Source organism: Chiloscyllium plagiosum, chromosome 7 (assembly GCF_004010195.1).
Source record: "Chiloscyllium plagiosum isolate BGI_BamShark_2017 chromosome 7, ASM401019v2, whole genome shotgun sequence".
Classification (NCBI taxonomy): domain Eukaryota; kingdom Metazoa; phylum Chordata; class Chondrichthyes; order Orectolobiformes; family Hemiscylliidae; genus Chiloscyllium; species Chiloscyllium plagiosum.
The window spans coordinates 76,885,372-76,913,309 of record NC_057716.1 but is presented as its reverse complement, the minus strand read 5'-3'; the positions used below and the strand labels follow the sequence as shown (position 1 = coordinate 76,913,309).

The 27,938-nt window shown below is 39.8% G+C and overlaps 2 protein-coding genes across 2 annotated transcripts in view; both read left to right on the top strand.

The window, feature by feature from the left end:
* LOC122551722 (transcription factor 15-like) overlaps positions 1-5,062 on the top strand; it is a 30,347-nt gene extending 25,285 nt beyond the window's left edge. The window contains exon 2 of the mRNA XM_043694089.1: positions 4,145-5,062. Coding sequence (XP_043550024.1) covers positions 4,145-4,153 — 9 coding nt within the window. The 3' untranslated portion in view covers positions 4,154-5,062. The remainder of the gene's footprint in view (positions 1-4,144) is intronic.
* A 3,238-nt stretch (positions 5,063-8,300) lies between these two features.
* LOC122551721 (neurexophilin-2-like) overlaps positions 8,301-27,938 on the top strand; it is a 147,610-nt gene continuing 127,972 nt past the window's right edge. Inside the window, exons 1-2 of the mRNA XM_043694085.1 lie at positions 8,301-8,599; positions 8,726-8,874. Coding sequence (XP_043550020.1) covers positions 8,815-8,874 — 60 coding nt within the window. The 5' untranslated portion in view covers positions 8,301-8,599; positions 8,726-8,814. The remainder of the gene's footprint in view (positions 8,600-8,725; positions 8,875-27,938) is intronic.

Below are 27,938 nucleotides of genomic sequence, written 5' to 3'. Positions count from 1 at the left end.
AAGTTGTGAATGGTGCTAAACATTGTGTAGTGGCACTGTAGTGGCAATGTGTGCTATCTGTAAGTATGACAGAAAATCACCAGACTTCCTTCGGCAGCATTTTTTTTCTCAGTTGCTGTCCTGTGAACTGTAAGGCCTTTCCCTGGAGTGTTCACACAAGTCAGAGCCATAGAGTCATAGAGATGTACACCATGGAAACAGACTCTTCAGCCAACTTGTCCATGCCAACCAGAGTTCCATTTGCGAGCACTTGGCCCATATCCGTCTAAGCCCTTAATATTCATATACCCATACAGATGCCTGGTAACTAATGCAACAATATCAGCCTCCACCACATCCTCGGGCAGCTTATTCCATACACACACCACCCTCTGCATGAAATATTTGCTCCACAGGTCCCTTTTATGACTTTTCCGTCTCACCCTAGACCTATGCCCTCTAGTTCTGGACTCCCACACCCCAAGGAAAAGACTTTCTGTATTTATCCTATCCATGCCCCTCATGATTTTATAAACCTCTCTGAGGACACCCCTCAGCCTTTGACACTCCAGGGAAAACAGCCCAGCCTGTTCAGCCTCTCCCTATAGCTCAAGTCCTCAAACCCTGGCAACATCCTTCTAAATCCTTTCTGAACCTTACCAGTTTCACAACATCCTTCCAATAGGAAGGAGACCAGAATGGCACACAATATTCCAAAAGTGGCCTAACCAACACCCTGTACAGCTGCAACATGACCTCCAAACTCTTATATTCAATGCTCTGACCAATAAGGGAAAGCATACCAACACCTTCTTCACTATCCTATCTACCTGCGACTTCACTTTCAAGCAGCTTTGAACCTGCACTCCAAGGTCTCTTTGTTCAGCAACACTCCCTGGGACCTTACCATTAGACTTGTTGAATCTTTAAATAATCAATGCGTATTTTTAACAAGCATTCCTGATTTGAATAGTTTCCTTTTTTTCTAAGAGAGAGTAAGTCTGCTTCTGAATCTAGTTGTTTCTCCTTCAAACTGCTCAAAAGGTTTCCAATCTCTGGGTTTTTCTAAGCCAAAATAAATTCTTGATCATTTTAAACCGGGTGCATTTCAATGTTCTCCCTCTGCTGTTGTAAACCACCATAACATAAACAAACTTCCATTAATACCCCAGAGGGTCTCAGAAGCCTACATTCTGACACCTAATAAACAAAGAACAAAGAAAATTTACAGCCCAGGACAGGCTCTTCGGCCACCCAAACCTGAGCCAATCCAAATCTACTGTCGAAACCTGTCGCCCAATTCCTAAGCATTGTATCCCTCTGCTCCCCATCTACTCATGCATCTGTCCAGTCTTTTCTTAAATGAATCTACAGTGCCTGCCTATACTACCTCTGCTGGCAACGCGTTCCAGATACCTAACACCCTCTGTGTAAAGTACTTGCCACATGAATTCCCCCTTAACATTTTCACCACTCACCTTGAAAGTGTGACCTCTTGTTATTGAATCCTGGGAAAAATGGTTTAAAATGATGATTTGGACCAAACTAGAAAATGACCTTGTTCATTATTAAATCCCTTCAAAAGGTATCTGACCTGATACCTTTTAAAATCCAAAGTCCAAAAGATATAATATTAGCATATATAAATCACACAGCTTTTTTCACACATGGGCACTCATTTGTTGTTACATGTTGTTACCTACATGATCAACATTGTGACTAGAATGTGAATCCAATAATTCTTTCCCAGCTATTGGCACTGGACACTCCTGTGAGTTCTCTGTTTACTTTTTAATGTTACATTAAATATATGACTGTTTCTCACAATGATTAATGTTTAAAGAGTTAACAATGATAGTTCACAAAGGGGCTGAGCTCCTAGTTGAATTTATTTTCTTGACACATTGGTTCAAAATGTTGAAACGTCAGTGCTATAAAGTTCTATAGAAACTTTTATCGGTTGCAATTTCTTAAATAGATTCATTCAGGATTTTATTAAATGAAAGTTGTAAAAATATGTATGGTAACATAACTTTACCTCATGCATTCACTGTCTACAAACATTATATCATTTAGTTAACTGGCCTGTTTTAATGTAACTGTCATGTACATTACCATCACTGAAATGTGCTGCAGGATATTTATGCACTAAACCTGTATTTAACATTATTTAATATTTCGCACTGTCATTTATTGAAAAGAACATTTTCATTGCAGATTTTTTTCCACTTTACATACTTAACATGTCAAACACTATTTGTCCTCAGGCTCTATAAAGACACTGTCAAAAACTGTTTGAACTTACTCCTTAACAATAGCTTATAGATTAATATCTACCATAGATAGTGAGAAACAGTTACCACTGGAGGAAGAATCGAGATCAAGAGGTCACTAGTCTAAGATGATTAGTAAAAGAAGTAGTACTCAATGAGGATTTTTTAAATGGAGTGAGTAGTCAGCATCAAGAAAGCACTGAAGAATGTATGGTGGGAGCAGATTCAGTTGTGATCTTCAAAAGATAATTGAATCACTATCTTCAGCTGTGCAGAGATGTCCTGGAGCTGACATCAAATAACCACAACCATCTTCCTACGTGCCAGAAATGACACCAACTAATGTAGCTTTCCTCCAGTTCCCATTGACTCTGGTTTTGCTTGGGCTGCTTGACGCCCCACTTAGTCAAATACTTACTTGATGTTAAGGTCAATACTCTCAAATCAAAACTGGAGTTCAGCTCTTCTGTCCTTGTTTCAGCCAAGGATGTAATGAGGTTAAGTGCTGAATGGCTCTGAAAATGAAAGGGTTGTTCCTTTCCAAGTCTCACTAGCCCATAAGCTTACAGTCACTGCTTTGGGCCAGAATTTGTCTGCCCTCTAATGGGCAACCATAAACTGCAATCCTGGAATTAGTTGGTTCCACATTTGTTCACTTAGAATCTCTTTTCTTTGATGTAAATGATGTGCAATCACAATATTGTGCACTTACGCTATTGTTTTAAAAAAGGGCATAACTATAAACCCAACAGCTATAGGCCAGTCAGTTAAACCTGAGTGACAAGTAAGCTTTTAGCAATGATAATCAGGTACCAAACTTCATAATCATTGGAAGAATTGTGAGTTAATTAAGGAATGTCAGCACAAGTCTATTCAAGGCAAATTGTATTTATCTAACTTGATTGAGATTTCTGATTAGATAACGATGGGGTTTGATTTGGTTAATGTGATTGATGTGTTGCAGCATGGATTTAAAGTTAGTTGAATGACAGGAAATAGAAGTAGCGGGATTAGTTGTTTTTCAGACTCCAAGGAGCTGTACTGTGGGGTTCACTAGGGCAGTACTGGGATCACTGATATGTTTGATGCATATCAATGATGTAGACAGAGCACAATTTTTAGAATTTGCAAATGACACAATTTGGAAGTTGTGACCTGTGAGAAGGATAGTGATAGACTTCAAAAGGGTATAGAAATGTTGTGGGCGATAACATTTAATGCAGAAAAGTGATATATTCTGGGAGGACGAATGAAGGAAGGCAATACAAAATACAATTCCATGAACAGAAAAAAATTGAGGTCAAAATATACAAGTCATTGAAGGTGGCAGGGCAGACTGGGAGAAGACATAGGGCATTCTGGGTTTTATAAATAAAGACACAGAGTACAAAAGCAAGGAAACAATGATGAGCCTTTATAAAATGTTGCTGCATGTGGAATATTGTGTCCAGTTTTGGGCACAATACTAGAGGAAGAATATGAAAGTGAATGAGTTAGAGAGGGTGCACAGAAAATTGATAAATTGTTCAAGGAATGAGGGACTTAATTTATGCAGACAGATTGAAAAAAGACAGGGTTGCTCTCCTTAGAGAGAAGAATGTTTGATCGACATATTCAAAATCCTGAGGGGTCTATTTAGAGTGGATAGAGAGGAACTGATCTCACTAGTAGAAAGTTCTGGAACCAGAGGACACCAATATAAGTTGAATGACAGTAGAACCAGCAAAGCATAAGGAGATAAAGACAAATCACTGGAAAATGTCACCAGGTCTGGCAGCATCTGTGGAGAGAAATCATGAGGAGATACCTTTTTTTGCATGGTGGTGGTTAGAATTCAAAATAATTCCAAGTTTTGTATCATCTGGAAATTTTGAAAGTGTGCTTTCTTTCAGCAAATCTAGATATCAAGAAAAGCATTCCGACTGACCCCTGAGGAATCCTACTGTATGAAGTCTGACCCAATTGTGTCTTTCAAAGGGGAATAACACAAACACCTGAGATGAAAGAATTTGATGGAGAGGAGTGGGGCGTGCTACCAGCTGAGTTGCTCTTGCAGAAAGGCAGCATGGACATGACAGGCTGAAGAGCATCCTCTGTGTAACACAAGGAGCATACAGATGGCCTGAAGATCATGAAGCAGGGATTCTTTATTCCACTAGTATCAGGACTTAATATACGAGAGGGAAATTAAGATTCAACGAGGAATACTTATATGGAATTAACCCTATAGTTCACATCTGTTTGAGGAAATCTTTTATTTTTCTTTCCCTTTCTCCATGAAGTTGCTTTCTGACAATGATTCTTTATCATCCAAGAAGATAACTTGACTTCTCCAGTTCCCCTACTCAGTGTCCTCCCTTCCAGTTGCCACCTGCTGCTGGAGGTGGTTTGATAGCATCTGTGATGTAATTATTCTATAATTCAATTTGAAATTTTAGGTAGTTACTCACGGCAGCTTAATTGTGTAACAAATATTGTAAGTCACTTTATCAGCCAAATTAATAGCACTGGCCACTTTGACTGCAAAGATTTCTTACGTCCCTGGTTCTTCATCTACAAGTATTTCTTCCAGGAAGTAATGGTTGCGTTCCTTTGTGACCCAGCACACTGTACAAAAATCAATACAGCGTATTACAAATACATTTAAAATGTTGCTGTTATCACGTTATATTCAACACACACTTTAAAAGTTCACATTTTAGAAACAGCGTTCCCTATTCACGCAATTACATTACAGCCAATTCACATTAATGAAAGATGTATTATGCAGAACTACCTGATTTGCCTCACTGGCTGCCTGCATATGAATGATTCAGCCCAATAGTCTATGCTGGCATTTAGTCTCCACTTGATCTTCCTGCCATTATTCCTCATTTAAATCTATCACATTTTTATTCACTCATGGAACATGGGCATCACTGGGTTGACCAGTATTTATTGCCCATCCCAAGTTGCTCTTGACAAGATAGTGGTAAGCTATCTTCTTGGATCTCTGCAGTCCTTAAGCTTTCCTTTATTGATCAGAGCATTGAGTATAGGAGCTGTACAGGACCTTGGTTAGGCCACGTTTGGAATATTGCCTGCAATTCTGGTCTTCTTCCTACCCAAATGACGTTGTGAAACTTGAAAGGGTTCAGAAAAGACTTACAAGGATGCTGCCAGAGCTGAATAGGCTGGGGCTGTTTTCCCTGGAGTACGGAGGCTGAGAGGTGACCTTACAGAGGTTTATAAAATCATGAGGGGCACAGATAAGATAAATAGACAAGGTCTTTTCCTTGGGGTGGGGGAGCCCAGAACTAGAGGGCATAGGTTTAGGGTGAGAGGGAAAAGCTATAAAAGGGTCCTAAAATGCAATTTTTTCACACAGAGGGTAGTGCATGTATGGAATGAGCTGCCGGAAGAAGTGGTGGAGGCTGGTACAATGACAACATTTTAAAGGCATCTGGGTGGGTACATGAATAAGAAGGATTTAGAGGGATATGGCCAAGTGCTGGCAAATGGGACTAGATTAGTTTAGGATATCTGGTCAGCATGAACGAGTTGGATCAAAGGGCCTGTTCCCGTGCTGTACATCTCCATAACTCTATGTTGACTCACAATGCTGTTAAAGGAGGCAGTCAGAAATCACGCAACACCAGGTTACAGTCTAGCAGGTTTATTTGAAACCACAAGCTTTCAGAGCATAGCCCCTTCATCAGGTGACCTGATGAAGGAGCTATGCTCTGAAAGCTATTGGACTATAAACTGGTGTTGTGTGATTTTTTATTTTGTCCAACCGAGTCCAACACAGGCACTTCCACTTAAAGGAGGAAATTCCAGGACTCCGGCCAGCAACACTGAAGGAACAGCAATATATTTCCAAGTCAGGATGATGAGTTGATAGGAGGGAAATTGCAGTGGTATTGTTCCTCTATATCTGTTGCCCTTTGTCCTTCTAGATGGAAGTGTTCATTTGGAAAGTGCTTTCTAAGGATTTTTTTGTGAATTTCAGCAATTCATCTTGTAGGTATCTGCTACTGAGTGATGGTGGTGAAGGGAGTGGGTGTTTGTGAATCTGGTGGCAATCAAGTTGGTTGCTTTGCCCTTGAGTGTTGCTGGATCTGCCTCCATCCAGGCAAATGGGACATATTCCATCACTCTCCAGACTTGTGGCTTGGGGGATTCAGGAGGTGAGTTACATGCTGCAGTATTCTACCCACTGACCTTCTGAGAAAGGGTCACTGGATCTGAAACGTTAACTCTGATTTCTCTCTTCAACTGCTGCCAGAGCCGTTGAGCTTTTCCAGCAATTTCTGTTTTTATTTCTGATTTTCAGCCTCCGCAGTTCTTTCGGCATTGTGTTGGGTCCCACTGAGGCCATTTGAGTGGGTTTCGTGGTAAGAGGTCGGGGGAGGTATAGTTGGAGGTGTCAGTGATTTTAGTCAGGCGTTCAGTTTAATTTGAACAGATCTTTAATCCTCTAACGTTTCTTGAATAACTATTAGCAGGAAATGAGTGGGAAAGCTCAGGAATCTCCTATCCTGGAGATGCTGTCGTGGATTGCCCAGTGAAATTTCCTTTTCGTTCTTTAAAGGGGTAAACCTCACTTCAGTTCTGTGCCTCTGTTAAATACGATTCTTCGAATGTCGACACCGCCATGAATTTGATCCTTAGTTTTTGTTTTAATTCTGGATGGTATTTCTGAAACAATACCTACTAGATTTCCCACGGAACAGTCAGTTCGGCTTATCAGTTCTGTTGGGATCATTAAAACTATCTACGTGGTTGTAATGATCCACACTACATTGGGGGGAAAAGCAATCGGATCATTTCTTTATTTAAACATATGGGTTAAGTTTATTATCTATTAATTTCATTTCAGAATCTACTGAGTAATGGTCACAAATTATCCAATCCTCCTTATGATGGATTGACCGGAATTAAGTTCTCTATTCTACAGTTCCCTGTTGGATATGTTCTATTTATTACGGCATAAAACCCTATATAAAAACAGACTGCAGAATCAACAGAAGACAGCCGGTAATAAAAATCCTGAGATTGAACCCAGTATGAAGTCAGTGTAATGTACATCCCAGACTGACCGCTAGATTGCGCTGATGGAGTGCCTTTATTTTAACGGCACACTGCCCTGACTCGATTCGGATTAAATATTCCAAATCCCCGCATACTTGCCTTCAACCTCAGCTCTTTGGGAGTGAGGGATGGGGCAGGGATTGTTATACAGTCAAGCAAGTAGTTGATGGTGAGCACCTGTCATTGACGAGTTAACCCTTTGACAGGGCAAACTGTCAGGCTGCAGAAGTTCGCCAAGATTTCAAGCAACGTGTTACAAGCAGGAACAACTCCCTCGAGATGGGTGACCATTCGGCCGGATAAACAGCGCCTATCTTTGAACGTTGGACGTTCAATCGACGTTAAAGTTGAGAAATACATAGGTTTGCAAACTGAAAGTGCCCTTGACTGAGGATGTATTTCATGGCACGTTGTTCCCCATCACCATGGACTGGAGCAGGAGCCAACAGCTTCATTCTCGGTCAAAATTAAATCTGATAAAGTGGACAGTTCCAGAGGAAAGGTGTGGGTCTGGGATAGGCACTGCATCTCATTAAAAATAAAAATCACGAGTGTGTAATCAATCTGAGGCCGGGAATATTGTGTGGCTTTAATCTGATCAGTCTGGGAATTATAGAACCATGGGTTAGCCAAATGGGGAAATGATGGCAATTTGAGCGATTGTCCTCCCCTCTCATTTCACTTTCTCGGTGCTGAGCTTAGTGTGGAGCCAGTACTTTTGCAGAAGAGATGATGCTGCAACTGCGTTCGGTTTAAAGCCCTTTCCTGATGGTCGGTAACATGCATCTATAACACAGAGGAGTGGCAGAGACTCGCCAGGCCGGGTTCAATTGCAGGGGTCATCAATCGGGGTGTCAGTGACAATGGGGAGCTGGACTGTAGTCCCATTCAGAGGCAATATCATTGCTGTGTGTGTGTGTGACTCTCTCTAGTTTCAGAATTACCACGTGGGCGTGTGTTAGAGCCACTGGAGCAAAACCGGGAATCAGCAACATTCCCAGGCTGCAAGGGGTCAGTCGGATTGCCAAATTCACCAGCAAAACCTGAGTCTGGGGCGAGGGAAGACTAAAACAAACAAGCAACATTTAAAAAAAAAACTAAAAAAAACTCTACACGCTCCGAGAAAATAAGAGTGCGGAGAGCCAAAAATGTGTTAACTAACTTGCTCCATCGCCGAGAGAGTGGTGAGGATCGAGAGAAAATAAAAACCCTGTGGGATTTTCAAATCTTCAGTCAGATTTAAGGCGGGAGCGTTTGTCAAATTGGAAGTGACGGTAAGACACGCGTTTCTCATTGAATCTTATTACTGTCCACGAAGGCTTACACTTCGCCAGAGAGCAAGGCATTCGGTGTTTCGTTTTGTGTTAAAAATCCCTTTCCCCTTCCTTGTCTCTGTGCAGGACCCGCTCCTTTTGCCCCTGTCCATCCCTAACACTGGATATATGCGAGAGCCGAGTGAGAGGCAGCACTTCAGAGAGAGCAAGCCAGGATGAGGTATCCCGTTCATCATCCGCTCCTTCTCGTTCTACTTCAATGCTTCCTTCACACGGTGAGTATTATTTACACGGTGCTTTTATTGAGAACTTTTCCTTTAAAAAAAAACCCACCAAATCTGAGTGTGTGGGGCATTATTCATTAGTAACCGTTGGGCAGACAGCGCGCCGATCGATACTGTGGAAGTGGCGTTGGTGTGGAATCAGGTTCCTTTGGTACAGTGACTACAGCCCCCCGTGCTCCCCTGGATGTGAGCGCCCCTCTTTTTTTTTATCCCCCTGTTAATGTCAGGAGCTGGTTAATTCTCACGGAGAATGGGACGCAGCTCCAGGATGTCACCTGGCTGCGGTTAGTAACTTGGCGTGAAATAGGCGAAAATGGGTCAGATTCTCTAAATGGCCACGTTTAGTGACTGCGAGGGTTTGCTGGAAGTTATTTTCAAATGGTGGGTACACTGTGGAGTGCAGTCCCAAGAAATATTGGGTTTGTTTGGTCATGGGCTTCCCGGTTTTGGCAGCCTGACGATAATTATCTGGGAATATTGGTCCGCTCCTTCGAACTGCTTAAGTCGAACCTTCAGTGACTCGGATCTTCCAATCGGCGAAATGTGTTTTACTTTGTTCAAAGACACGGTCGCTGCTAATTCAGTAATGCAACTTGCGGAGATTAAGCACTCTACTTAAGCACTGGTTTCTGATGTTACAGCAAGGAGTTGATTGATTAGGTTTTGAGCAAGCTTATGTCAGAATCTAATCCGTTTTTGGATTGTGTCAGTGTTGTAATGTTTTCTACCCTGGTGCTTTATCACGGCAATGAATTACAGAGCTGCAGCCGAGAGATAAGGGATTCAGTGTTCCGTTCCGTGCCCTTCCATTCAATAAGCTAGCCTTTTGTTCCAATCTTCTCCACACCAAAGTTTCAAATCAAATTGCTTTAAATTGTGAGGAGACTTTTTACAGATAGTGAGGCATCACAGACCGAGGCAATCCTGGGTTTCAAATATTGTTTCCTGGATAATTTCCATGTGAGAAATAAATTACTTGCCGATTTCAACCACGTCCAGTCTTAGAATACGAGCATCCATCACTTTAATTCCAAGGCCAGACATTGTCAAGAGACCATCGAAAACAGCAGGTACACCGTTCCCATTGTCTAGCTGGGAAACGACTTCCAGCGTTAGAAAAGGTCGAAGTTCCCGTAGAACTCATTAAATCCAAGGTGCCAGACCTCTTGCCACGTAAGCGTCTCCCAACCATTTGAATTTCTGAAGTGCGCAACATAACTTGCAGCTTTATGGTTTGAAGTTTCCATTTTCCAGGAGTCGTTTGTCCTTTCTAGTTATTTATTTATTGCGCATGGATTCATTAGTTAACGTACAAAAATCGCCTAACGATAATGCTTGCTTTCAGCTCAACGAGATGCTCGCCCGTGGTATATTCTCGGGACAGTTTATCCCGTCGTACAGATAAGGTTGCAGTGATGAATATGCTATTGCCCAGAACTGATGATGCTACAATATTCTAGCTGTTTTAGGCCTAATTAAATGCAACGTTTGAAATGCAAAACCTACAACAGTAGAGTTCTAAATGCGACCGATACATTGCCTGCCGCAGAGGAAGCCAACGGGGTTGGTGTTGTAAAGGTCTTTTTTGAGAACAGTCCAATATTTGTCTACCTGTTCCTTTAGACTAGTAAAGAAGTTGGTGAGGGATATGAAATTATGGAATTCTGACAGGGTCATATTTCATTGACTAAATTGACGATAATCTGACTGCGACTGATGGTTAAATTATACTTCAGCTCTACACTTTTCATGTTTTGAAAATATGTAACTATACAAACAATTTCAGAATTTCTGTACACCATCAAGGGGCTCATTTTCATTTCTCTTTATCAGTGCAAGCGCTAATTAGGCAGTGCCATCCATCCGCAGTCACTTGCAGGCAGATTTATCATGTTGCAGAAATAATTTCTTTCCCAGAGCATTCAAATGAATCTAAACTGCATGTTGGCCCAGAATCATGGTGCCCATTCATCAAACAGTACAGCTAGATGAGAAACTGGTTAATATGTTGTTGCGATGGCCTCCATATTTTCTACATACTAGTAACATCTTGCTTATTCCCACTTCAGAAATTTTTCTGAAGCCAACACCCCATTTGGAATGTGATGCTATTGAAGGTGATATCTCATCATCACTGATGCCTTACTGAAGTGGGTGGTTGATGAGTGAATTTTGTATTGGGGAACTATTCAATCATAAGAAAATGAAAGTTGAACCCCAGTACTGCCATTCATGTGGCTTTCAGAGCACAGACTGTTTGGTGATCAGCAACCCCCAGATGCTATCTTACTGACAGTATTTCCTTGTCCTGCCCTCCATTCTGTCAATTAACAGGGCATGGAACTATTTTGGCATATTAGTGTCATCCCAAGTCACTTAATAAAGGACATGAGCAGAAGACCTTTCTGATCATATGGCTTTGTATTACACAGTTCATTTCCCCAAAGTGCATTTTCGGGAGGTAGACCATCTTTCTGCAGTAACAATTGCAAATAATAAGTCTTGAAAGATTGTCTACCTTTGTAAATATACTTGAACAATTATGTGCTTTAACTATTGATTTTTGATATAGATTGTGCTTTTGGGTATAAACTTCAGGCTCTATTTGTCAACCCAAGCTGCTATGAACAATCTCTCCAATTTCTCTGTTCTGTACTCAATTCCTGATAGGTCTGTTAGCAATTTATTTATATTGTGTAATGTATGGCTGTGGATTTATTTAGCATTGTGGAAATCTTTCATCCAATAATCTTTAGAACCTCAAAGCTGACGTGCTAAAATGATCATTTTGCAAGATTTAATATTTGAGAAACAGAATCAATTAATCCTAACATGTTGTGAGTGTACTATGTTGCGATCACACACAGAGTTTCATATGTGTGCGTACCAGAATATACTATTACATCAACTAAATAGCTATAATTCATCAGTTTAGTTTAGGAAACTTGGTCAGCATGGATGTGTTGGACTGAAGGGTCTGTTTCTGTGTTGTATAATTCTGTGACTTCACAATAAAATCAATAGTTTAACATATTTTGATCTAGTGATGAATTTCAAAAGTACTTTTGCAACCAAAATGTTTAATGAATAATTACAGATCGAAGGGTTCAGTTACTGAATCTAAGTCATTCATGAGAAATGAATGAAATACAGTACAAAAATGTTTACTTGTAATTTATTTGCATCTTGGAAAATGTAGGACCACAAAAAGGTGTACTGATTAAAATATGAATGCACTGATTTGTTCAACAGAAAAGTCTAAATGTGTGATCAACAGTCCTGAACAAATAATGTAATAAGGCACTCATTCACATGGAAAATTATGGAATGTTGCATTCATCTCAATATATTTCAGTCGCAAATTTGTAGTACCTTGCCTCTGGTCTTGGATCATGGAAAATGTGTTTTAGGGATTATTTTTGAAATATATGGACAATAATACTCCTTTAATAATTCCAACAACAATGAACTGAGAAGATTTCTTGATATTCATAGGTTTTAGCACCCTGGGGACTATTTTCAGATGAGAAAAAAACCAACAGTGAAAATGGACCCTGGTGCACCAAAATCTAGATAATTGGATGTCTTTGAAGTAGTTCATTATCGATGTGTGGCATTTTACATTTTCTTATAGGAATTTGCATGCAATTTGCATTGCTAGTTATTTGTTATCTGTTGACTTCACAGCAGCAGCTCTGATACAGAACAATGAGGCACTAAGACTGAGCGAAATGGAATATTTTTGTAATAGTTGCCAACCAATCAGAATCTTCTTTTAAGACTAGCTTTAAGCTAATTCTATGATAATTTTGGTCAGGAGCAATGCTCATTTGTGCACAGTCTTGTATTGAAAATTTCCCCTATCTTTTGCATCTAACAGCATTTTGTATATCCTGAAGAAGGGCTTATGCCCGAAACGTCGATTCTCCAGCTCCTTAGATGCTGCCTGACCTGCTGCGCTTTTCCAGCAACACATTTTTCATCTTTATGGTCACTATTATTTTACACTATCAATAATCTAACAAGAAAAGGAGCAATCAGAAATGAAGAGTTTCAGTGTAAAGTCGCAGTACAAATGATTTTTTAATCTCATAGTTGTGCTAACAAAATTATTACAAATGTGACTGATTATGGATTACCTGCTTATCTCATTGATTTGTATCTTGGTAAATCATGTTGTTTAATATGTAATGTGGCTTTTCTGGGAGAAGGCAGAATATTGCAAGGCCAGTCATTGATAATTGATATAAACAGCAATATTGTCATTGGATAAATTTTCAATATTTTTTTTTCTGGTGCAGGATTTTCAATTAATTTTTACTGTATGAAATATTTTAATGAATTGCATGTTTGATGTTGAAATAAATCTTTAGCAGATAGAACTTACATATCTTCATGTTTACAAAATTATCTCTCTGCACCTAGTACTAATATTATTACACTGCATGATGTGCCTCAGCTACTGCATCAAAAGTTTAAAACGTTCGGGATTTTTCAATGCCTCTTCTTTTCACTCAAGATATAAAACTCAGGGCATTCTATATTTAACTATTTTGCCTGAATGTTATGTTTATTCCAGGTCAGTTTTAGTATCCCTGGATCACAGCCTCAAAAGTCCCCTGTGCTGTGCTAATCTATGATTCTATTTTCTAACACATTTCTTGCCAAACATTAGTCATTTATTATAAGTCCAGTATGCCCCTCTTTAAATACTTATTTCATTTGTAGACTTTAAAAGCTAAATAATTAGAATTTTATTTAAACCAGAGTGATAATCTGTCAGGATCAACATTTTAATATCTACCTTTTCAATAAAACTGAAATATCTAAAAGTCCAATAACAAAATTAATATAATGGAGCTTGCTTGCAATTCATTTTGTGTTTTCTTAGAATTTATTTTGGCATTTACTGAGATAACACAGGCTGAGCTTTCTATTGCAGTTTTGAGATGTAGAAGAATAGCATTGCAGTAGCCTGTTTACATTCCTTTGTTTTCCACCAACATCGTACCACTTGAACAAAAGCATTGTCTTTGCATTATATTGCCTTAAAAATTGCACTCATTAATGAGCTAAGCAGGAATATTACAAAACAGTTTTTTTTAAGAGAGCAGGAGAATCCAGGTTGGTGTAGCTGCATTTTGAATCATTAAACAACAAGGGACTATGACTGACCTGTAAAATGCCAAATCAAATCAGGACATATGACTGATTCTTACAACAGTACCAATAAATTGGCTTTTCATTCCTGATTACACAAGCATTGAACCCTTCAGATAAATCTGTCAAATTTATGAAGGGTTCAATGCTTGTATAATGCTTAAACTCTCAACCATTCTTTAATGCAAGGCAGTAGGCTTGCTTTCATCTGAATCCCACTTGTCTTTGACTGCATCGAAGTTTTTTTTTCTGGTTGAAATCTAACCATATCTGATTATAAATATCATTGATTAGTAAAGGTAAAGCCACCATTGTTCCAATCGACCATTGGGCTGCTCTCATGTTAGAGCTGATTGTGAGAGTCACTACAATTCCAGTAAGGTGGCAGGATTGGGAAAACAGGATCTTCATAGTAACCTCAGCCAATGCGGGAAATGAACACATGCTGTTGGCATCATTCTACTTTACAAAACAGCCATCCAGCCAAGTGAGCTCAGAAATCTTCACCACTTTTATTTCTACATTTAAAGGACTCAGTAAAGAACATTTTCTTTTGTAATGTTTACCCGCTCATGATGTGATGATATTAAAATGTTCCCAAAAATCATTCTTGTATCACTAAGCCCAAGCTATTAATGCTAATAATATGTATTTTTCTTGGCTTTTGAACTGCTTCAGCATAGTATATATACAGATATATTTCTTTTTGACTACCTGCATGTTTGCAATAGAATTGTCTCTTTTCCCCACAACCTCCTACTCTAATCCTGGTGCTTCATGCTAGTTTCATGGTCACTTGTAATCTTCCAGATGAAGTTACAGTTGTTTGCGTGTAAAGTCAAGAGTGTCATCATATGTCAAACCGATTCATATCATTGATATCCACTTCCCAATTCAACGTGGTTAGTGGATAACGATCAGGTATTGGAACATTGGCTAAATTTTCTTTCTGCTCCTTTTCTAACTTTGGGGACAAAAGTCAATCGTAGTGCTTCCATACATACTAAAGTTGAGACCATGTGTCAGCAAATATTAGGGGACATAGGTTTAAGGTGAGGTGGGAAGAAGTTTAAAGGAGATGCATAAGGCAAGTGTTATTTTTTTAAGAGGTAGGTGCCTGGAACTGGCTTTTGCCATGACTCTTATCCTATGTTTTATTTAAGAATGTGCAGACACCAATTTCTAAGATAAAGAAAATGCCATGTGCTGACTTCCTGATGAAAACAACTTATAAATTGAAACACTTGCATAATTCAGCATCATCAAAATCAATGAAACTTTATAGTTTTATTAACAGTCTCATCAATTGGCAACTACTGAACTCTGTGATGGTGTAAATTGTGTTAAATAACAACGCAGCACATGAAAAGTGACAATTACTCAATAAATTTTGTTAACTTTCCAAATCTCAATGTCAACCCCTCCGTAGTTGGCTACAATAACATACCTGAACTGACGAGTTGTGAAAAGGAAGATAAAGAGCAGCACATCTCCACAAGTTAAGGCTTAGTCATCAATTCTCACTAATTTGCAGTGAATCTTAATCAATTTGGTTTAAACCTGCAGTTTGTTTTGATGTAACCATATAAAATAAACATTGATCTGTGTGTTTAAATAGTTTTATGATCAACTTCCTTTTTTACGATCACCAGGGTAATGCAGAACAGTTTCTGATCTTGGCTGTGATTGTAAAAGGATGTAAAATGCAAGTAACTATCCAACCACTTTGAGATTCACTGTCACAGAGAATACATGCAAAGGTGATGAAAGCTATAATTGTTTGCACTTTAACATTTTATTTAGGAAGCTACTTGAAGGGTCATTAATTTCAATCAATAATTCAGAGCTACAACAATGGACTCTTAGCAAAAGTAGAATTGAAACTTGGCTCCGAGCTAATTTCCACAGCAACTATAGTCATTTCTTCATGAAGTTATCACTAATCAATAATCAGAAATTAAAACATAGAATAAAATTGGGCCAATTTTTTTTTCTGGACCAGGGCATTCCATATTGTGGTTGGTCAGTTAGACTTTAACCTGCACCCAGTTAGACTTCAAAATGAACCATTACCTCTTCTGCCAGTTTCAAGACAGTTTTGTGGGCACAGTGGTTAGCATTGCTGCCTCACAGCGCCAGAGACCCGGGTTCAATTCCCGCCTCAGGCGACTGTGTGGAGATTGCACATTCTCCCCGTGTCTGCGTGGGTTTCCTCCGGGTCCTCCGGTTTCCTCCCACAGTCCAAAAAATGTGCAGGTTAGGTGAATTGGCCATGCTAAATTGCCCGTAGTGTTAGGTGAAGGGGTAAATGTAGGGGAATGGGTCTGGGTGGGTGCGCTTCAGCAGGTCGGTGTGGACTTGTTGGGCCGAAGGGCCTGTTTCCACACTGTAAGTAATCTTTAAAAAAAAATCTAAAGACATTGAGGGTTACCATTGAATAGACATTGAACCGTTTGCCGTGTGAACATTGTGGATACAAAAGCAGAAGTTAAGAACCCTGCAGCAACTAACACATCTTCTGAATCCCTAAAGTCAATCCACTGTCGACAAGCACAAGTTAGAGGTGTGATGGAAGATATTACATTTGCCTGGAAATCTGCTGCTCCTACAACATTCATAAAGCTCAAAACTATCCAAGACAAAGTAATCCACTTGATAGGCACCGAGGTTTGTTAGAAACTTTCTAAAATCGATCACCATAATCTTGCATAAGGATAAGAGCAGCAGATACATGGAAACACCACCACTTGCAAGTTACCATCCTGACTAAATCTATTGGGCCAAAGTCCACTGGCATCTGTGCTTGAATAATGCATACTGTTACTAATGTATTCATTATTCAATAAATTCAAAAGAAGCATCCTGACTTGGTATTACATTGCTATTCCTTCAGTGTCACTGGGCCAACCTATTGGAACTCCATCTTGAACAACATTATGGGTCTACCTACACTGAATAGATAGCAACAGTTTAACAAGGCCATCTTCTCAAGGCCAATCAAAATCAGGCAATAAATGCTTGCCCAACAATGTCCAAGTCCCATGAATAAATAAAAATGAAACTCTTGGGTGCATAATGTTTTTGGGAGTAAGTTGACAATGGTGTGGTAAGAATAAAAATTCATCTGGGACACTTGTTCCAGAAATAAACTGAGGATGGGCTGATGAGTATGAAATCAGGTATAGAAAGAGACATAAAGCAAGGGAAAGCAAAATGGAATAGAAATAACAGTTATTGAAAAGAGTTACAGCAGGTAGTCATATCTCAGGTAAAAGAAGAAGGTAGATGGGTTACCATCAGGGGACCAGCAGGCAATGTAGGGATCCCCTGTGGCTGTTGCCTTTGACAACAAGTGTACCGTTTTGGATACTGTTGGGGGAATGACTTAGCAGGGGTAAGCAATGGGGCACAAGTCTTTGGTACAGAGTCTGTCCCTGTTGCTCAGAAGGGAAGGGGAAGAAGAGCATAGCATTTGTCATTGAGGACTCCATAGTTAGGGAGACAAACAGGAGGTTCTGTGGGAACGAAAGAGACTCAAGGTTGGTGTGTTGCCTCCCAGGTGCCAGAGTTCGTGATGTCTTTGATCATGTTTTCGGGATCCTTAAGGGGGAGGGGACCAGCCCCAAGTTGTGTTCCAGATAGGCGCCAATGACATTTATAGGAAAAAGGATGGGGATTTAAGGCAGAAATTCAGGGTGCTAGGGTGGAAGCTTAGAGCGAGGGCAAACAGAGTTATTATCTCTGGTTTGTTGCCTGTGCTACGTGCTAGCAAGGCGAGGAATGGGGAGAGAGCAGAGTTGAACATGTAGCTACAGGGACTGTGTAGGAGGGAGGGTTATGGATTCTTGGACAATTGGGGCTCTTTCTGGGTAGGTGAGACCTCTACAAAGAGTATGGCCTTCACCTGAACTAGAGGGGTGCCAGTATCTTGGTGGGGGGGGTGGGGGTGAAATTTGCTAATGCTCTTCGGGTGTGTTTAAACTAATTCAGCAAGGGGATGGGAACTTAAATTGTCGTTTGAGTATAGACGAGGTTGAGAGTAGGGGGTCTGAAATAAGATTTCAGGGTCACAAGAGGGCACCAGCAAGCAAGAAATTGATCTGAAGTGTGTCTACTTCACGTCAGGAGCATCTGGAATAAAGTAGGTGAACTTGCAGCATGGGTCAGTACCTGGGATTTCAATGTTGTGGCCATTTCAGAGACATGGGTAGAACAGGGACAGGAATGGCTGTTGCAGGTTCTGGGATTTAGATGTTTAAGTAAGAACAGAGAAGATGGTGAAAGCAGTGGGGCTGTGGCACGGTCAGTCAAGGACAGTATTACGACTGCAGAAAAGACATTTGAGGACTCGTCAACTGAGGTGGTGTGAGCTGAAATTAGAAACAGGAAAGGAGAGGTCACCCTGTTGGGAGTTTTCTATAGGCCTCCAAAAAGTTCCAGAAATTTAGAGGTAAGACTCGTAAAGATGATTCTCAATAGGAGCAAGAATGACAAGATAATTGTTATGGTAGACTTCAACTTCCCAAATATTGACTGGGAATACTATAGTTCGAGTACTTTGGATGGGTCAGTCAATGTGTGTCGGAGGGTTTTCTGACACAGTATGTAGACAGGCCAACAAGGGCAACACCACATTAGATTTGGTACTGAGTAATGAATGCGGCCAGGTGTTAGATTTGGAGGTAGGTGAGCACTTTGGTGATAGTGACCACAATTCAGTTATGTTTAGTTTAGCAATGGAAAGAGATAGGTATACACCGGAGGGCAAGAGCTACATCTGGGGGAAAGGCAATTACAATGTGATTAGACAAGATTTACGATGCATAGGATGGGAAAGGAAACTGCAATAGAAATGTGGAGCATATTCAAGGAACAGCTACTGTATGTCCTTGATAAGGATGTACCAGTCAGGCAGCGAGGAAACTGTCAAGCATAGGAGCTGTGGTTTACTAAGTAAGCTGAATATCTTGTCAAGAGGAAGAAAAAGGCATATGTTAGGCTCAGTTAGGGCGATTGAGAGTTACAAGTAGCCAGGAAAGACCTAAAGAGAGAGCTAAGATGAGCAAGGAGGGGACATGAGAAGTTGTTGGCCGATAGGATCAGGGGAAACCCTAAAGCTTTCTATAGGAATATAAGGGATAAAAGAATGACTAGAGTAAGATTAGGGCCAATCAAGGGCAGTAGTGGGAAGTTGTGCGTGGAGTCAGGGGTGATAGGGGAAGCGCTAAATGAATATTTTTTATCAATATTCACACTGGAAAAAGACAATGTTGTCAAGGAGAATACTGAGATACAGGCTATTAGACTAGATGAGATTGAGGCTCATAAGGAGGAGGTATTAGAAATTCTGGAAAGTGTGAAAATAGATAAATCCCCTGGGTCAATGGGAATTATCCTAGGATTCTCTGCGAAGCCAGGGAGGAAAAGGAGATTGCCGAGCCTTTGGCTTTGATCTTTATGTCATCATTGTTACAGGAATAGTATCAGAAGACTGGAGGATAACAAACGTTGTTCCCTTGTTCAAGAAGGGGAGTAAAGATAATCCTGGTAATTATAGACCAGTGAGCCTTCAGTTGTGGGTAAAGTGTTGGAAAAGGTTATAAGTGATAGGATTTATAATCATCTTGAGAGGACTAAGTTGATTAGGGATAGTCAACATGATTTTGTGAAGGGTAGATTGTGCCTCATAAAGCTCATTGAGTTCTTTGAGAATGTGACCAAGCAGGTGGATGAGGGTAAAGCAGTTGATGGATTTCAGTAAGGCGTTTGATAAGGTTCCCCATGGTAGGCTACTGCTCAAAATATGGAGACATGGGCTTTAGGGTAATTTAGAGGTTTGGATCAGAAATTGGCTTGCTGACAGAAGACAGAGGGTGGTGGTTAATGGGAAATGTCCATCCTGGAGTTCAGTTACAATTGATGTTCCGCAAGGATCTGTTTTGGAGCCACTGCTGTTTGTGATTTTTATAAACGACCTGAATGAAAGCATAGAAGGATGGGTTAGTAAATTTGTGGAGGACACTAAGGTCGGTACAGTTGTGGATAGGTATGGATAGTGCAGAAGGATGTTGTAGGTTACAGAGGGACATAGATAAGCTGCAGAGCAGGGCTGAGAGGTGGCAAATGGAGTTTAATGCAGAAAAGTGTCAGGTGATTTACTTTGGAAGGATTAACAGGAATGCAGAGTACTGGGCTAATGGTAAGCTTCTTAATAGTGTAGGTGAGCAGAGAGATCTCTGTGTCCATGCACATAGATCCTTGAAAGTTGCCACCCAGGTTGATAGGGTTGTTAAGAAGGCATATGGTGTGTTAGCTTTTATTAGAAGAGGGTTTGAGTTTTGGAACCATGTCATCGTGCTGCTGCTGCACTAAACTCTGGTGTGGCCACACTTGGAGTATTGCGTGCAGATCTGGTCACTGCATTATAGGAAATATTTGGAAACTCTGGAAAGGGTTCAGAAGAGATGTTGTTTGGAATGGAGGGAAGGTCTAATGAGGAAAGGTTGAGGGACTTGAGGCTGTTTTCATTAGAGAGAAGAAGATCAAGAAATGACTTAATTGAAACATAAGATCATCAAAAGGTTAGATCAAGTGGACAGTGAGAGCCTTTTTCCGTGGATAGTGATGGCTATCATGAGGGGACATAGCTATAAATTGATGACTGATAGATATAGGTGAGATGTCAGAGGTAGCTTCTTTACTCAGAGAGTAGTAGGGGCGTGGAACGCACTGCCAGCAGCAGTTGTAGAATCGCGAACTTTAGAGGCATTTAAATGGTAATTGGATAGGCATATGGACTAGAATGAAATAGTGTAGGTTATGTGGGCTTCAGATTGGTTTCATAGGATGGCACAACATCGAGGGCCAAAGGGCCTGTACTGCACTGTAATGTTCTATGTATAAAAAGAAAATAACAAAAGTAATTAGAAAGTAACAAAAGTTATGAGAAATTTGACATTTTTAAAATTTCCAGTATCAGTTACAATGTGAAGAAGTGAGAGTCCATGCTCTTATTAGTTCACTTTCTGACCAAGAGAGGTTGATTGGCTGTCATTGATAATAATTCAGAGTTACATACTAGGTTACTGCATTAATTCCTAAATTGAGCTCTCTGTGGCAATTTTAATGAGCAATTAATTTGGAAATGCTATATCATAAAAGGCACAAGAAGGTTAAGGACGAGGTGTAGTTTATGAAGCTGCAATTTATCATTATTCTGAAATCATAGGTTTATGACTTAATCCTTTGAATTTACAAAATGATTAATATATTAATAACAGTGTGCATCATCCAGACATTGGTACTTAGCAGCAGAGTCTGATACAATGGATTTAATTCAGTGTTGGATATCTGCTGACACTTGAGTCCAAATCTGGATCTCCAATATTTGCCCTGTGCAAATTGTCACTAGTTGCTGCTTCACAAAAATGGCATTTCACCCTTAATCTCCTTGTCATTTTCATAAAATTGAATTTCATAGAATTGCAGAATTGTTACACCACATAAAAAAGGCCAGTTGGCCCATAGTAACTGCACCACCTCTCTAAAATGTGCCTTTCATGAGTGATGTCCTCCTGCCTCGCACGCCATCCTTGCTCAAATGCCAATCTTCCTATTGAACATAGCAATTTAACCTGTCCCCACTGCACTCAGAGGCAGGCTGTTCCAGACCACAACTGTTCACTGCATGGCAAAACCTTTTCTCATATTAGTTTTGATTCTTTTGCCAGTCATTTTAAAGTAGTACCCTATTGTTTTAGATCCTTTCATATGTAGGAACAGTTTCTTCCTACGTATGCTGTCTAAAGCTTTCATGAATTTGAATATATCAGATCCCTTCTCACTCATCTCTTCTTCAAGTAAATTGTCCCAATTTCTCCAACTTATATTCCAAACAGCAGTTCCTAATCCCTTGAACCATTCTTGTAAAACTCTTTTTCACCCTCTCCAATGTCTTCACCTCCTTCCTAAAGTGTAGCATTCAGAACTGGAAGCAATACCTAAGCTGAGGCTAAGCTACTGTATTGCATGTCCTTCATGATAACAGAGCCTAGGACTTTTATTAATCATTCTCTCAATCTGTCTTGCCAGCTTTAATCATTTTTGCAAATATACACTCAGGTCACTTTGCTGCTGTAACCACTTTAGAGTTCTGTCTTTTATTTTATCTTCCCTTCCTATGTTCATCCTACCAGGATGAATCACCTTACATTTCTCCACACTGAACATCATCTGCCACATGTCTGCTCATTCCACCACTTGTCAATGTTCCTTGAAATTCTCCACTATCATTCTTAAAGTTTACAATACTTTGAAGTTTTGTATCATGTATAAAATGCTGTATTTGTTCACTGTGAAGGTGATAAAAATATATCAGAAAGAGTGAAGGCCAACATAGACTCCTTGACAGCTGCACCTTCTTCCAGACAAGAAACATTCATGAACCATTATTCTGTTTCACATCACTCAGTCAATTCTATAATCATGTTGCTGCTGAACCTTATAATCAATGAACTCTGGTTTTGCTCAGCCATCTGTATTTTTTATTAATTCAAAAGATCTAGACTTTGCTGCAAGAACTAGGGTTTATTACCTATCTCTAATTACCCTGAGAAGGGGTGGGGATTTGCCTTCTTGATCTGCTGCAGTTCATCTGATGTAGGTGCAACCACAATACTGTAACAGAAGGGTTTCCTGCTTTTGATCCAATGAAAGGGAAAAAAATGATGATATATTTCCAAATGAGGATGGTAAATGACTTAGGGGTAATCTTATAGATGGTGATGTTCCCATCTATCTGTTGCACTTCTCCTTCTAGTTGGTAAATATCATGAATTTGGAAGGTGCTGTTGAAGGAACCTTAGTGAATTTTGGCAATGCATCTTGTAAGTCGTGCATATTGTTGCTATGCCATATCATTGATGGAGTCAGTGAGCATATGTGAATGGGGTGCCGATTAATTGGGTTGCTTTATCCAGGTGGTGTCAAGCTTTTTGACTGCTGTTGGAGCTGCATCCAATCAAATAAGGAATATTATATCACACTCTTGACGTGCTCCTTGTAGCTGGTGGACATGTTTTGAGTTAGGAAGTGACATGTTTGCTGATGGATGCCTAGCACCTCTAACTTGTTGTTGGGTGATATGTAACAAACACCTTTTGCAAGTCCTTGTACATCACATCAACAGAATCAGCCTCAAAAAACTCCAACAACCTAGTTAAATATGATTTTTCCTTAAAAGAAAATCCATGCTTGCTTTCTTTAACTTCCTTGTATCTAATGGTCATTGATTTTATTCCACGTTATTGTTTTTGGATGTTTCCCCACCACTGAAATTAATCTGACTGGTCTATAGTTTCTGGGCTTATCTTTACACTCTTTTTGTACTTTAATCTCCCTTTAAAATTACCACAGAATGGTTATCTAGCAATTGGTAATGGAAACAGCTTTTAGTGTTGCTTTTAGTGGGCAGCACGGTGGCACAGTTTATGGGCGGCACGGTGGCACAGTGGTTAGCACTGCTGCCTCACAGCGCCAGAGACCCGGGTTCAATTCCCGCCTCAGGCGACTAACTGTGTGGAGTTTGCACATTCTCCCCGTGTCTGCGTGGGTTTCCTCTGGGTGCTCCGATTTCCTCCCACAGTCCAAAGATGTGCAGGTCAGGTGAATTGGCCATGCTAAATTGCCCGTAGTGTTAGGTAAGGGGTAAATGTATGGGTGGTTTGCGCTTCGGCGGGGCGGTGTGGACTTGTTGGGCCGAAGGACCTGTTTCCACACTGTAAAGTAATCTAATCTAAAAATCTAAACAGCTATCAACAACAGTGATTCAACCCCTCTTTACCAGAATGAGAACAGAGTTTGTGTCTCATTCCTTCAGGATGTGAATTGTTGTTTCTTTCCACTGTAATAGAGATTTCATTTCACACTTTTCATTTATTTAAAGTAGATATTCCCATTTGTTGCTGCAGACTGCTTTAGGGAGTCATGCACCATGCATATCTCCCTCCTACCCTTTTTAGGAAACAGTAGATTGCAGTTGACAACCATTCTTTAGGAATCCTGAATACTGCACAATATTTTCTATACTACGTTTTTCTGTTCTACCTTTTTCTTCTATCTAAAAACCTTCCATTTCAGCTGTATAGCGAGGGGCACTGACACAGCATGAGCATTTTGGTTAATGGTGCATTGGTTGCTTTCTGAATTTGAGGTATAAACGCATGTATTTTTATTCATTCCTGACAATCTTGCTGTGCTGTCCCCACCAGCAATTTCAGAACCTCTCACTGACATATTTAATTAATTTTTCACAGACTTAAGGACTGGTTGAATAGATTGTGTTTAAAAATGTAATTCATCATGTGAATAGATGTCTTCCATTATATCATTGCAGCACAATACATTTAGGCTGACATTATGTATGTGCTGAATATAACACTATATTTACTAATTGCTAAACTGTAGAAATTCTGCTTCGAGTTCCACCTGTACACTTTTCATTCTTGACTGAAAGATAGTTTCTGTTCATGTTTCAAGTTTTCCAATGAGGTCTGTGAGGCTCACTTAGTATTTGATTCTGCTCTGTGTATGCCTGGTATATATTTTCTCTCATTATCATTCTAGGAAAACACTGTGCTTGTGAATGTAGCCTGTAAACCTTTCAGAAATAAGCTGCACTGAAATCCTATGCTTATGATTAGAGATAAACAAGAAATGGCTTGAGTAATAGTCTGACAAGGACTAAATGCCAGAACTGTACTTTCATTATCTTCAAAATACTTCACCATGTGTTGTATTCAGAGTTGGTTTCTATTGTTTACTTTAACTTATACCTGTCATCATAGAATAATGAACAGCTGTTATAAGACAGTATTTTCTTTTATGTAGAAAGAATTCCCAAATATTTCTCCTGCCATTCTTTAGACATTCCATTGTATACATTGATCCAACCTGGAATGATGGTCAAAATGTTGTTGTCAATGTCATTTGTGCCCATCAGCCTGGAGGTAACCATCCATACATCAGTGATCGTTCTTGACCTTTTCTCTTCCCTGTAAGGTGATCCAAATGGGCATCTGCCCCTTCCAAAGTACTAAGCAAATATCTCGATAAAATACCAATGCAAGATATGTGTGAATAAATAATTATGAAAACAACTAACCTGGTGTAATCATAGACCAGTGAAAAGTTTGTTAAAAGTTCTGCTGATACAGAAACAAATTCAATTATTCATGCTCTCAAACAGACCATTAAATTGCCACACCATCACTTTTTAGTTTACTGCAGTTGAAGGTGATGTGACATAGTGAAATTGGATGTGAGAAATAGCAAAAAAATACACTGCTATTTTCATTGTTGTTATGATTATGTCTCCAGAGATCATACTAATTAGTTGGTTTTGGTGCCCTGTTTTGGGGGTCTTATTTGATGATTCCACTCTCCATCCTGTTCCAATGTGAGCATGAAGGGCAAACAAATGCTTGAGAATAAACTGTAAGCATGCTGCCAATTGGTGGAACTTAAGATAACATAAATTCATAAATTGACAAAATTCAGCTTAAGGTAGAATGTAAGGTGGAATTATGGGTGGCATAGTGGCACAGTGGTTAGCACTGCTGCCTCACAGCGCCAGAGACCTGGGTTCAATTCCCGCCTCAGGCGACTGACTGTGTGGAGTTTGCACATTCTCTCTGTGGGTGCCTCCTGGTGCTCTGGTTTCCTCCCACAGTCCAAAAATGTGCAAGTTAGGTGAATTGGCCATGCTAAATTGCCTGTAGTGTTAGGTGTAGGGGAATGGGTCTGGGTGGGTTGTGCTTCAGCAGGTTGGTGTGGACTTGTTGGGCCGAAGGGCCTGTTTCCTCACTGTAAGTAATCTAATCTAATAACAGTCTATTATTTTAGGCTATAATGCCGTACTGTTTGTTTAATTTTATGCACTAATTTGATATTATTCTGGTTCATATTTATGTCATCTTTGACATAAGGCACTGATTGCCAATGCTGTCAGATTAGGCTGTGTGTCAATATCATAGAGTCATACAGCACGGAAACAAAACCTTCAGTCCAATTTGTCCATGCTGACCAAGTCTCCCAAACTAATCTAGTCCCGCTTGCCTGTGTTTGGTCCATATCCCTCTAAAACTTTCCTATTCACACCTTTCCAAATGTTATTTAAGTGTTGCAACTGTATCTACATCTACTACTTCCTCTGGCAGTTCATTCTATACATGAACTGTGTGAAAAAGTTGCCCCTCAGGTCCATTTTAACTCTTTACATTGAAAGATTTGACAAAAGTATGTCATATATATACTAATGTATACAAAGAATCTTTCAGCAATCAACCATAGATTCTGTCTCAATAATTGTGATTTAAATAAGCGACACTGACTTTAAAGTCACGAGGTTCCTAAACAGTTGGCAACCATGCTGAATGCCAACGCTGGTATGAGTCATTGATCAATAGTGAGTAAAATCAGTATATTAAACTGAAATTATTTCATGTTTATGTATCCAAAAATATACAACTATCAAATCCTCTGTGTCATTGTTGATGCACAGTCAAGGGATCCATAGTTTAAGCTTGTATCATGCACATATTATAGTTTGTAATTCATCATGCTTGAATGATGGGAAGTGCATTTAGTTTTATTGGGATGTAAGTGCAGGTTTAAGCTTATGTTATTGGGTTATTTGTGTCATTGGAAACCATTTTTGTTATGCTTAACTTCATATCCAGTTCCTTGTTCACCAGTTGATTTTTTTAAATTCCAGGACAGACAAAAAAGTGGAATTGTAGTGGTTGTGTGGTTTAGTAATTGTGATGCAGAGGTAGTGAAAGCAGTGGACGGATGAGGTGCAGAAGGTGATGGGTGAAGTATGGAGGTGGGTGGCTAATGGCATTGGCAAAGGCATTCTTTTTGTGTTTTGGGGTCTGTGATTAGTACATTGCAAATATAGACATAGTAGGAAAATTACTATTGTTATTTTGTAGCACCAAATAATAAGCACAATACAGTTATTCAAAAATTGTTCCTTTCACAGTTTAATTCAGTTCTGTCTTCATGTGATACTTAAATATGCTGCAAACATCATGGACAATAATCAGAAGCATGTTGTGAAGAAAGGTCATTTGGACTTGAAACATTAACTTTGTTTTCTATCCATGGATGCTGCCAGACTTGTTGAGTTTCTCCAGCAATTTCTGTTTTTGTTTATTTCATAATCAGAAGCAAGAGTTCTGGTGGATTTTACACCTTGGTTGAAATTTAAACAGGTTGGCATCAGTGAGCCCTAACAAGAGGAATCCAAACTGAGGCTTTACCTCAACACCATGTCAGGTTTAAATAACCAAGAGGCATTATTGTAAATACCGTAACAGTAAAGGAGCTTGACACCTTGTAAGACAAAGCAGCTTGCTTGATTGGCTGTTCACATTCACTCCATCCACCACCAAAGCACCATGGCAGCCATGTATACTGTCTACAAATTGCACTGCAATGGTTCACCTAGGCTCCTTAAAGAGCATCTTCCAAACCCATAACCACTATTATCAGGAAGAACAAGGGAAGCAGACATATGGTAACATCGCCTTCTAGGATTTCTACCCCAAGCGACTCACCATCCTGATTTGGAACGGTTTCCTTTCCTCTCCTCCATTGTGGATCACAATCCTGGATCTTCCTCCTTAACAGTATTATTGGTCTGCCTACACCACAAGGATTTGCAGTTTAAGAATGTAGATCATCACCACCTTCTCTTGGTCAATGGAAAATGGGCAGTAAATGCTGGCCTAACCAATAATGACCACATCACATGCATGAGTATAAAAAATTACATGGTCTTTGCGTCCAAGTGAGCAGGTTCCTGCAGATGTGACGATTGTACACCATGATGT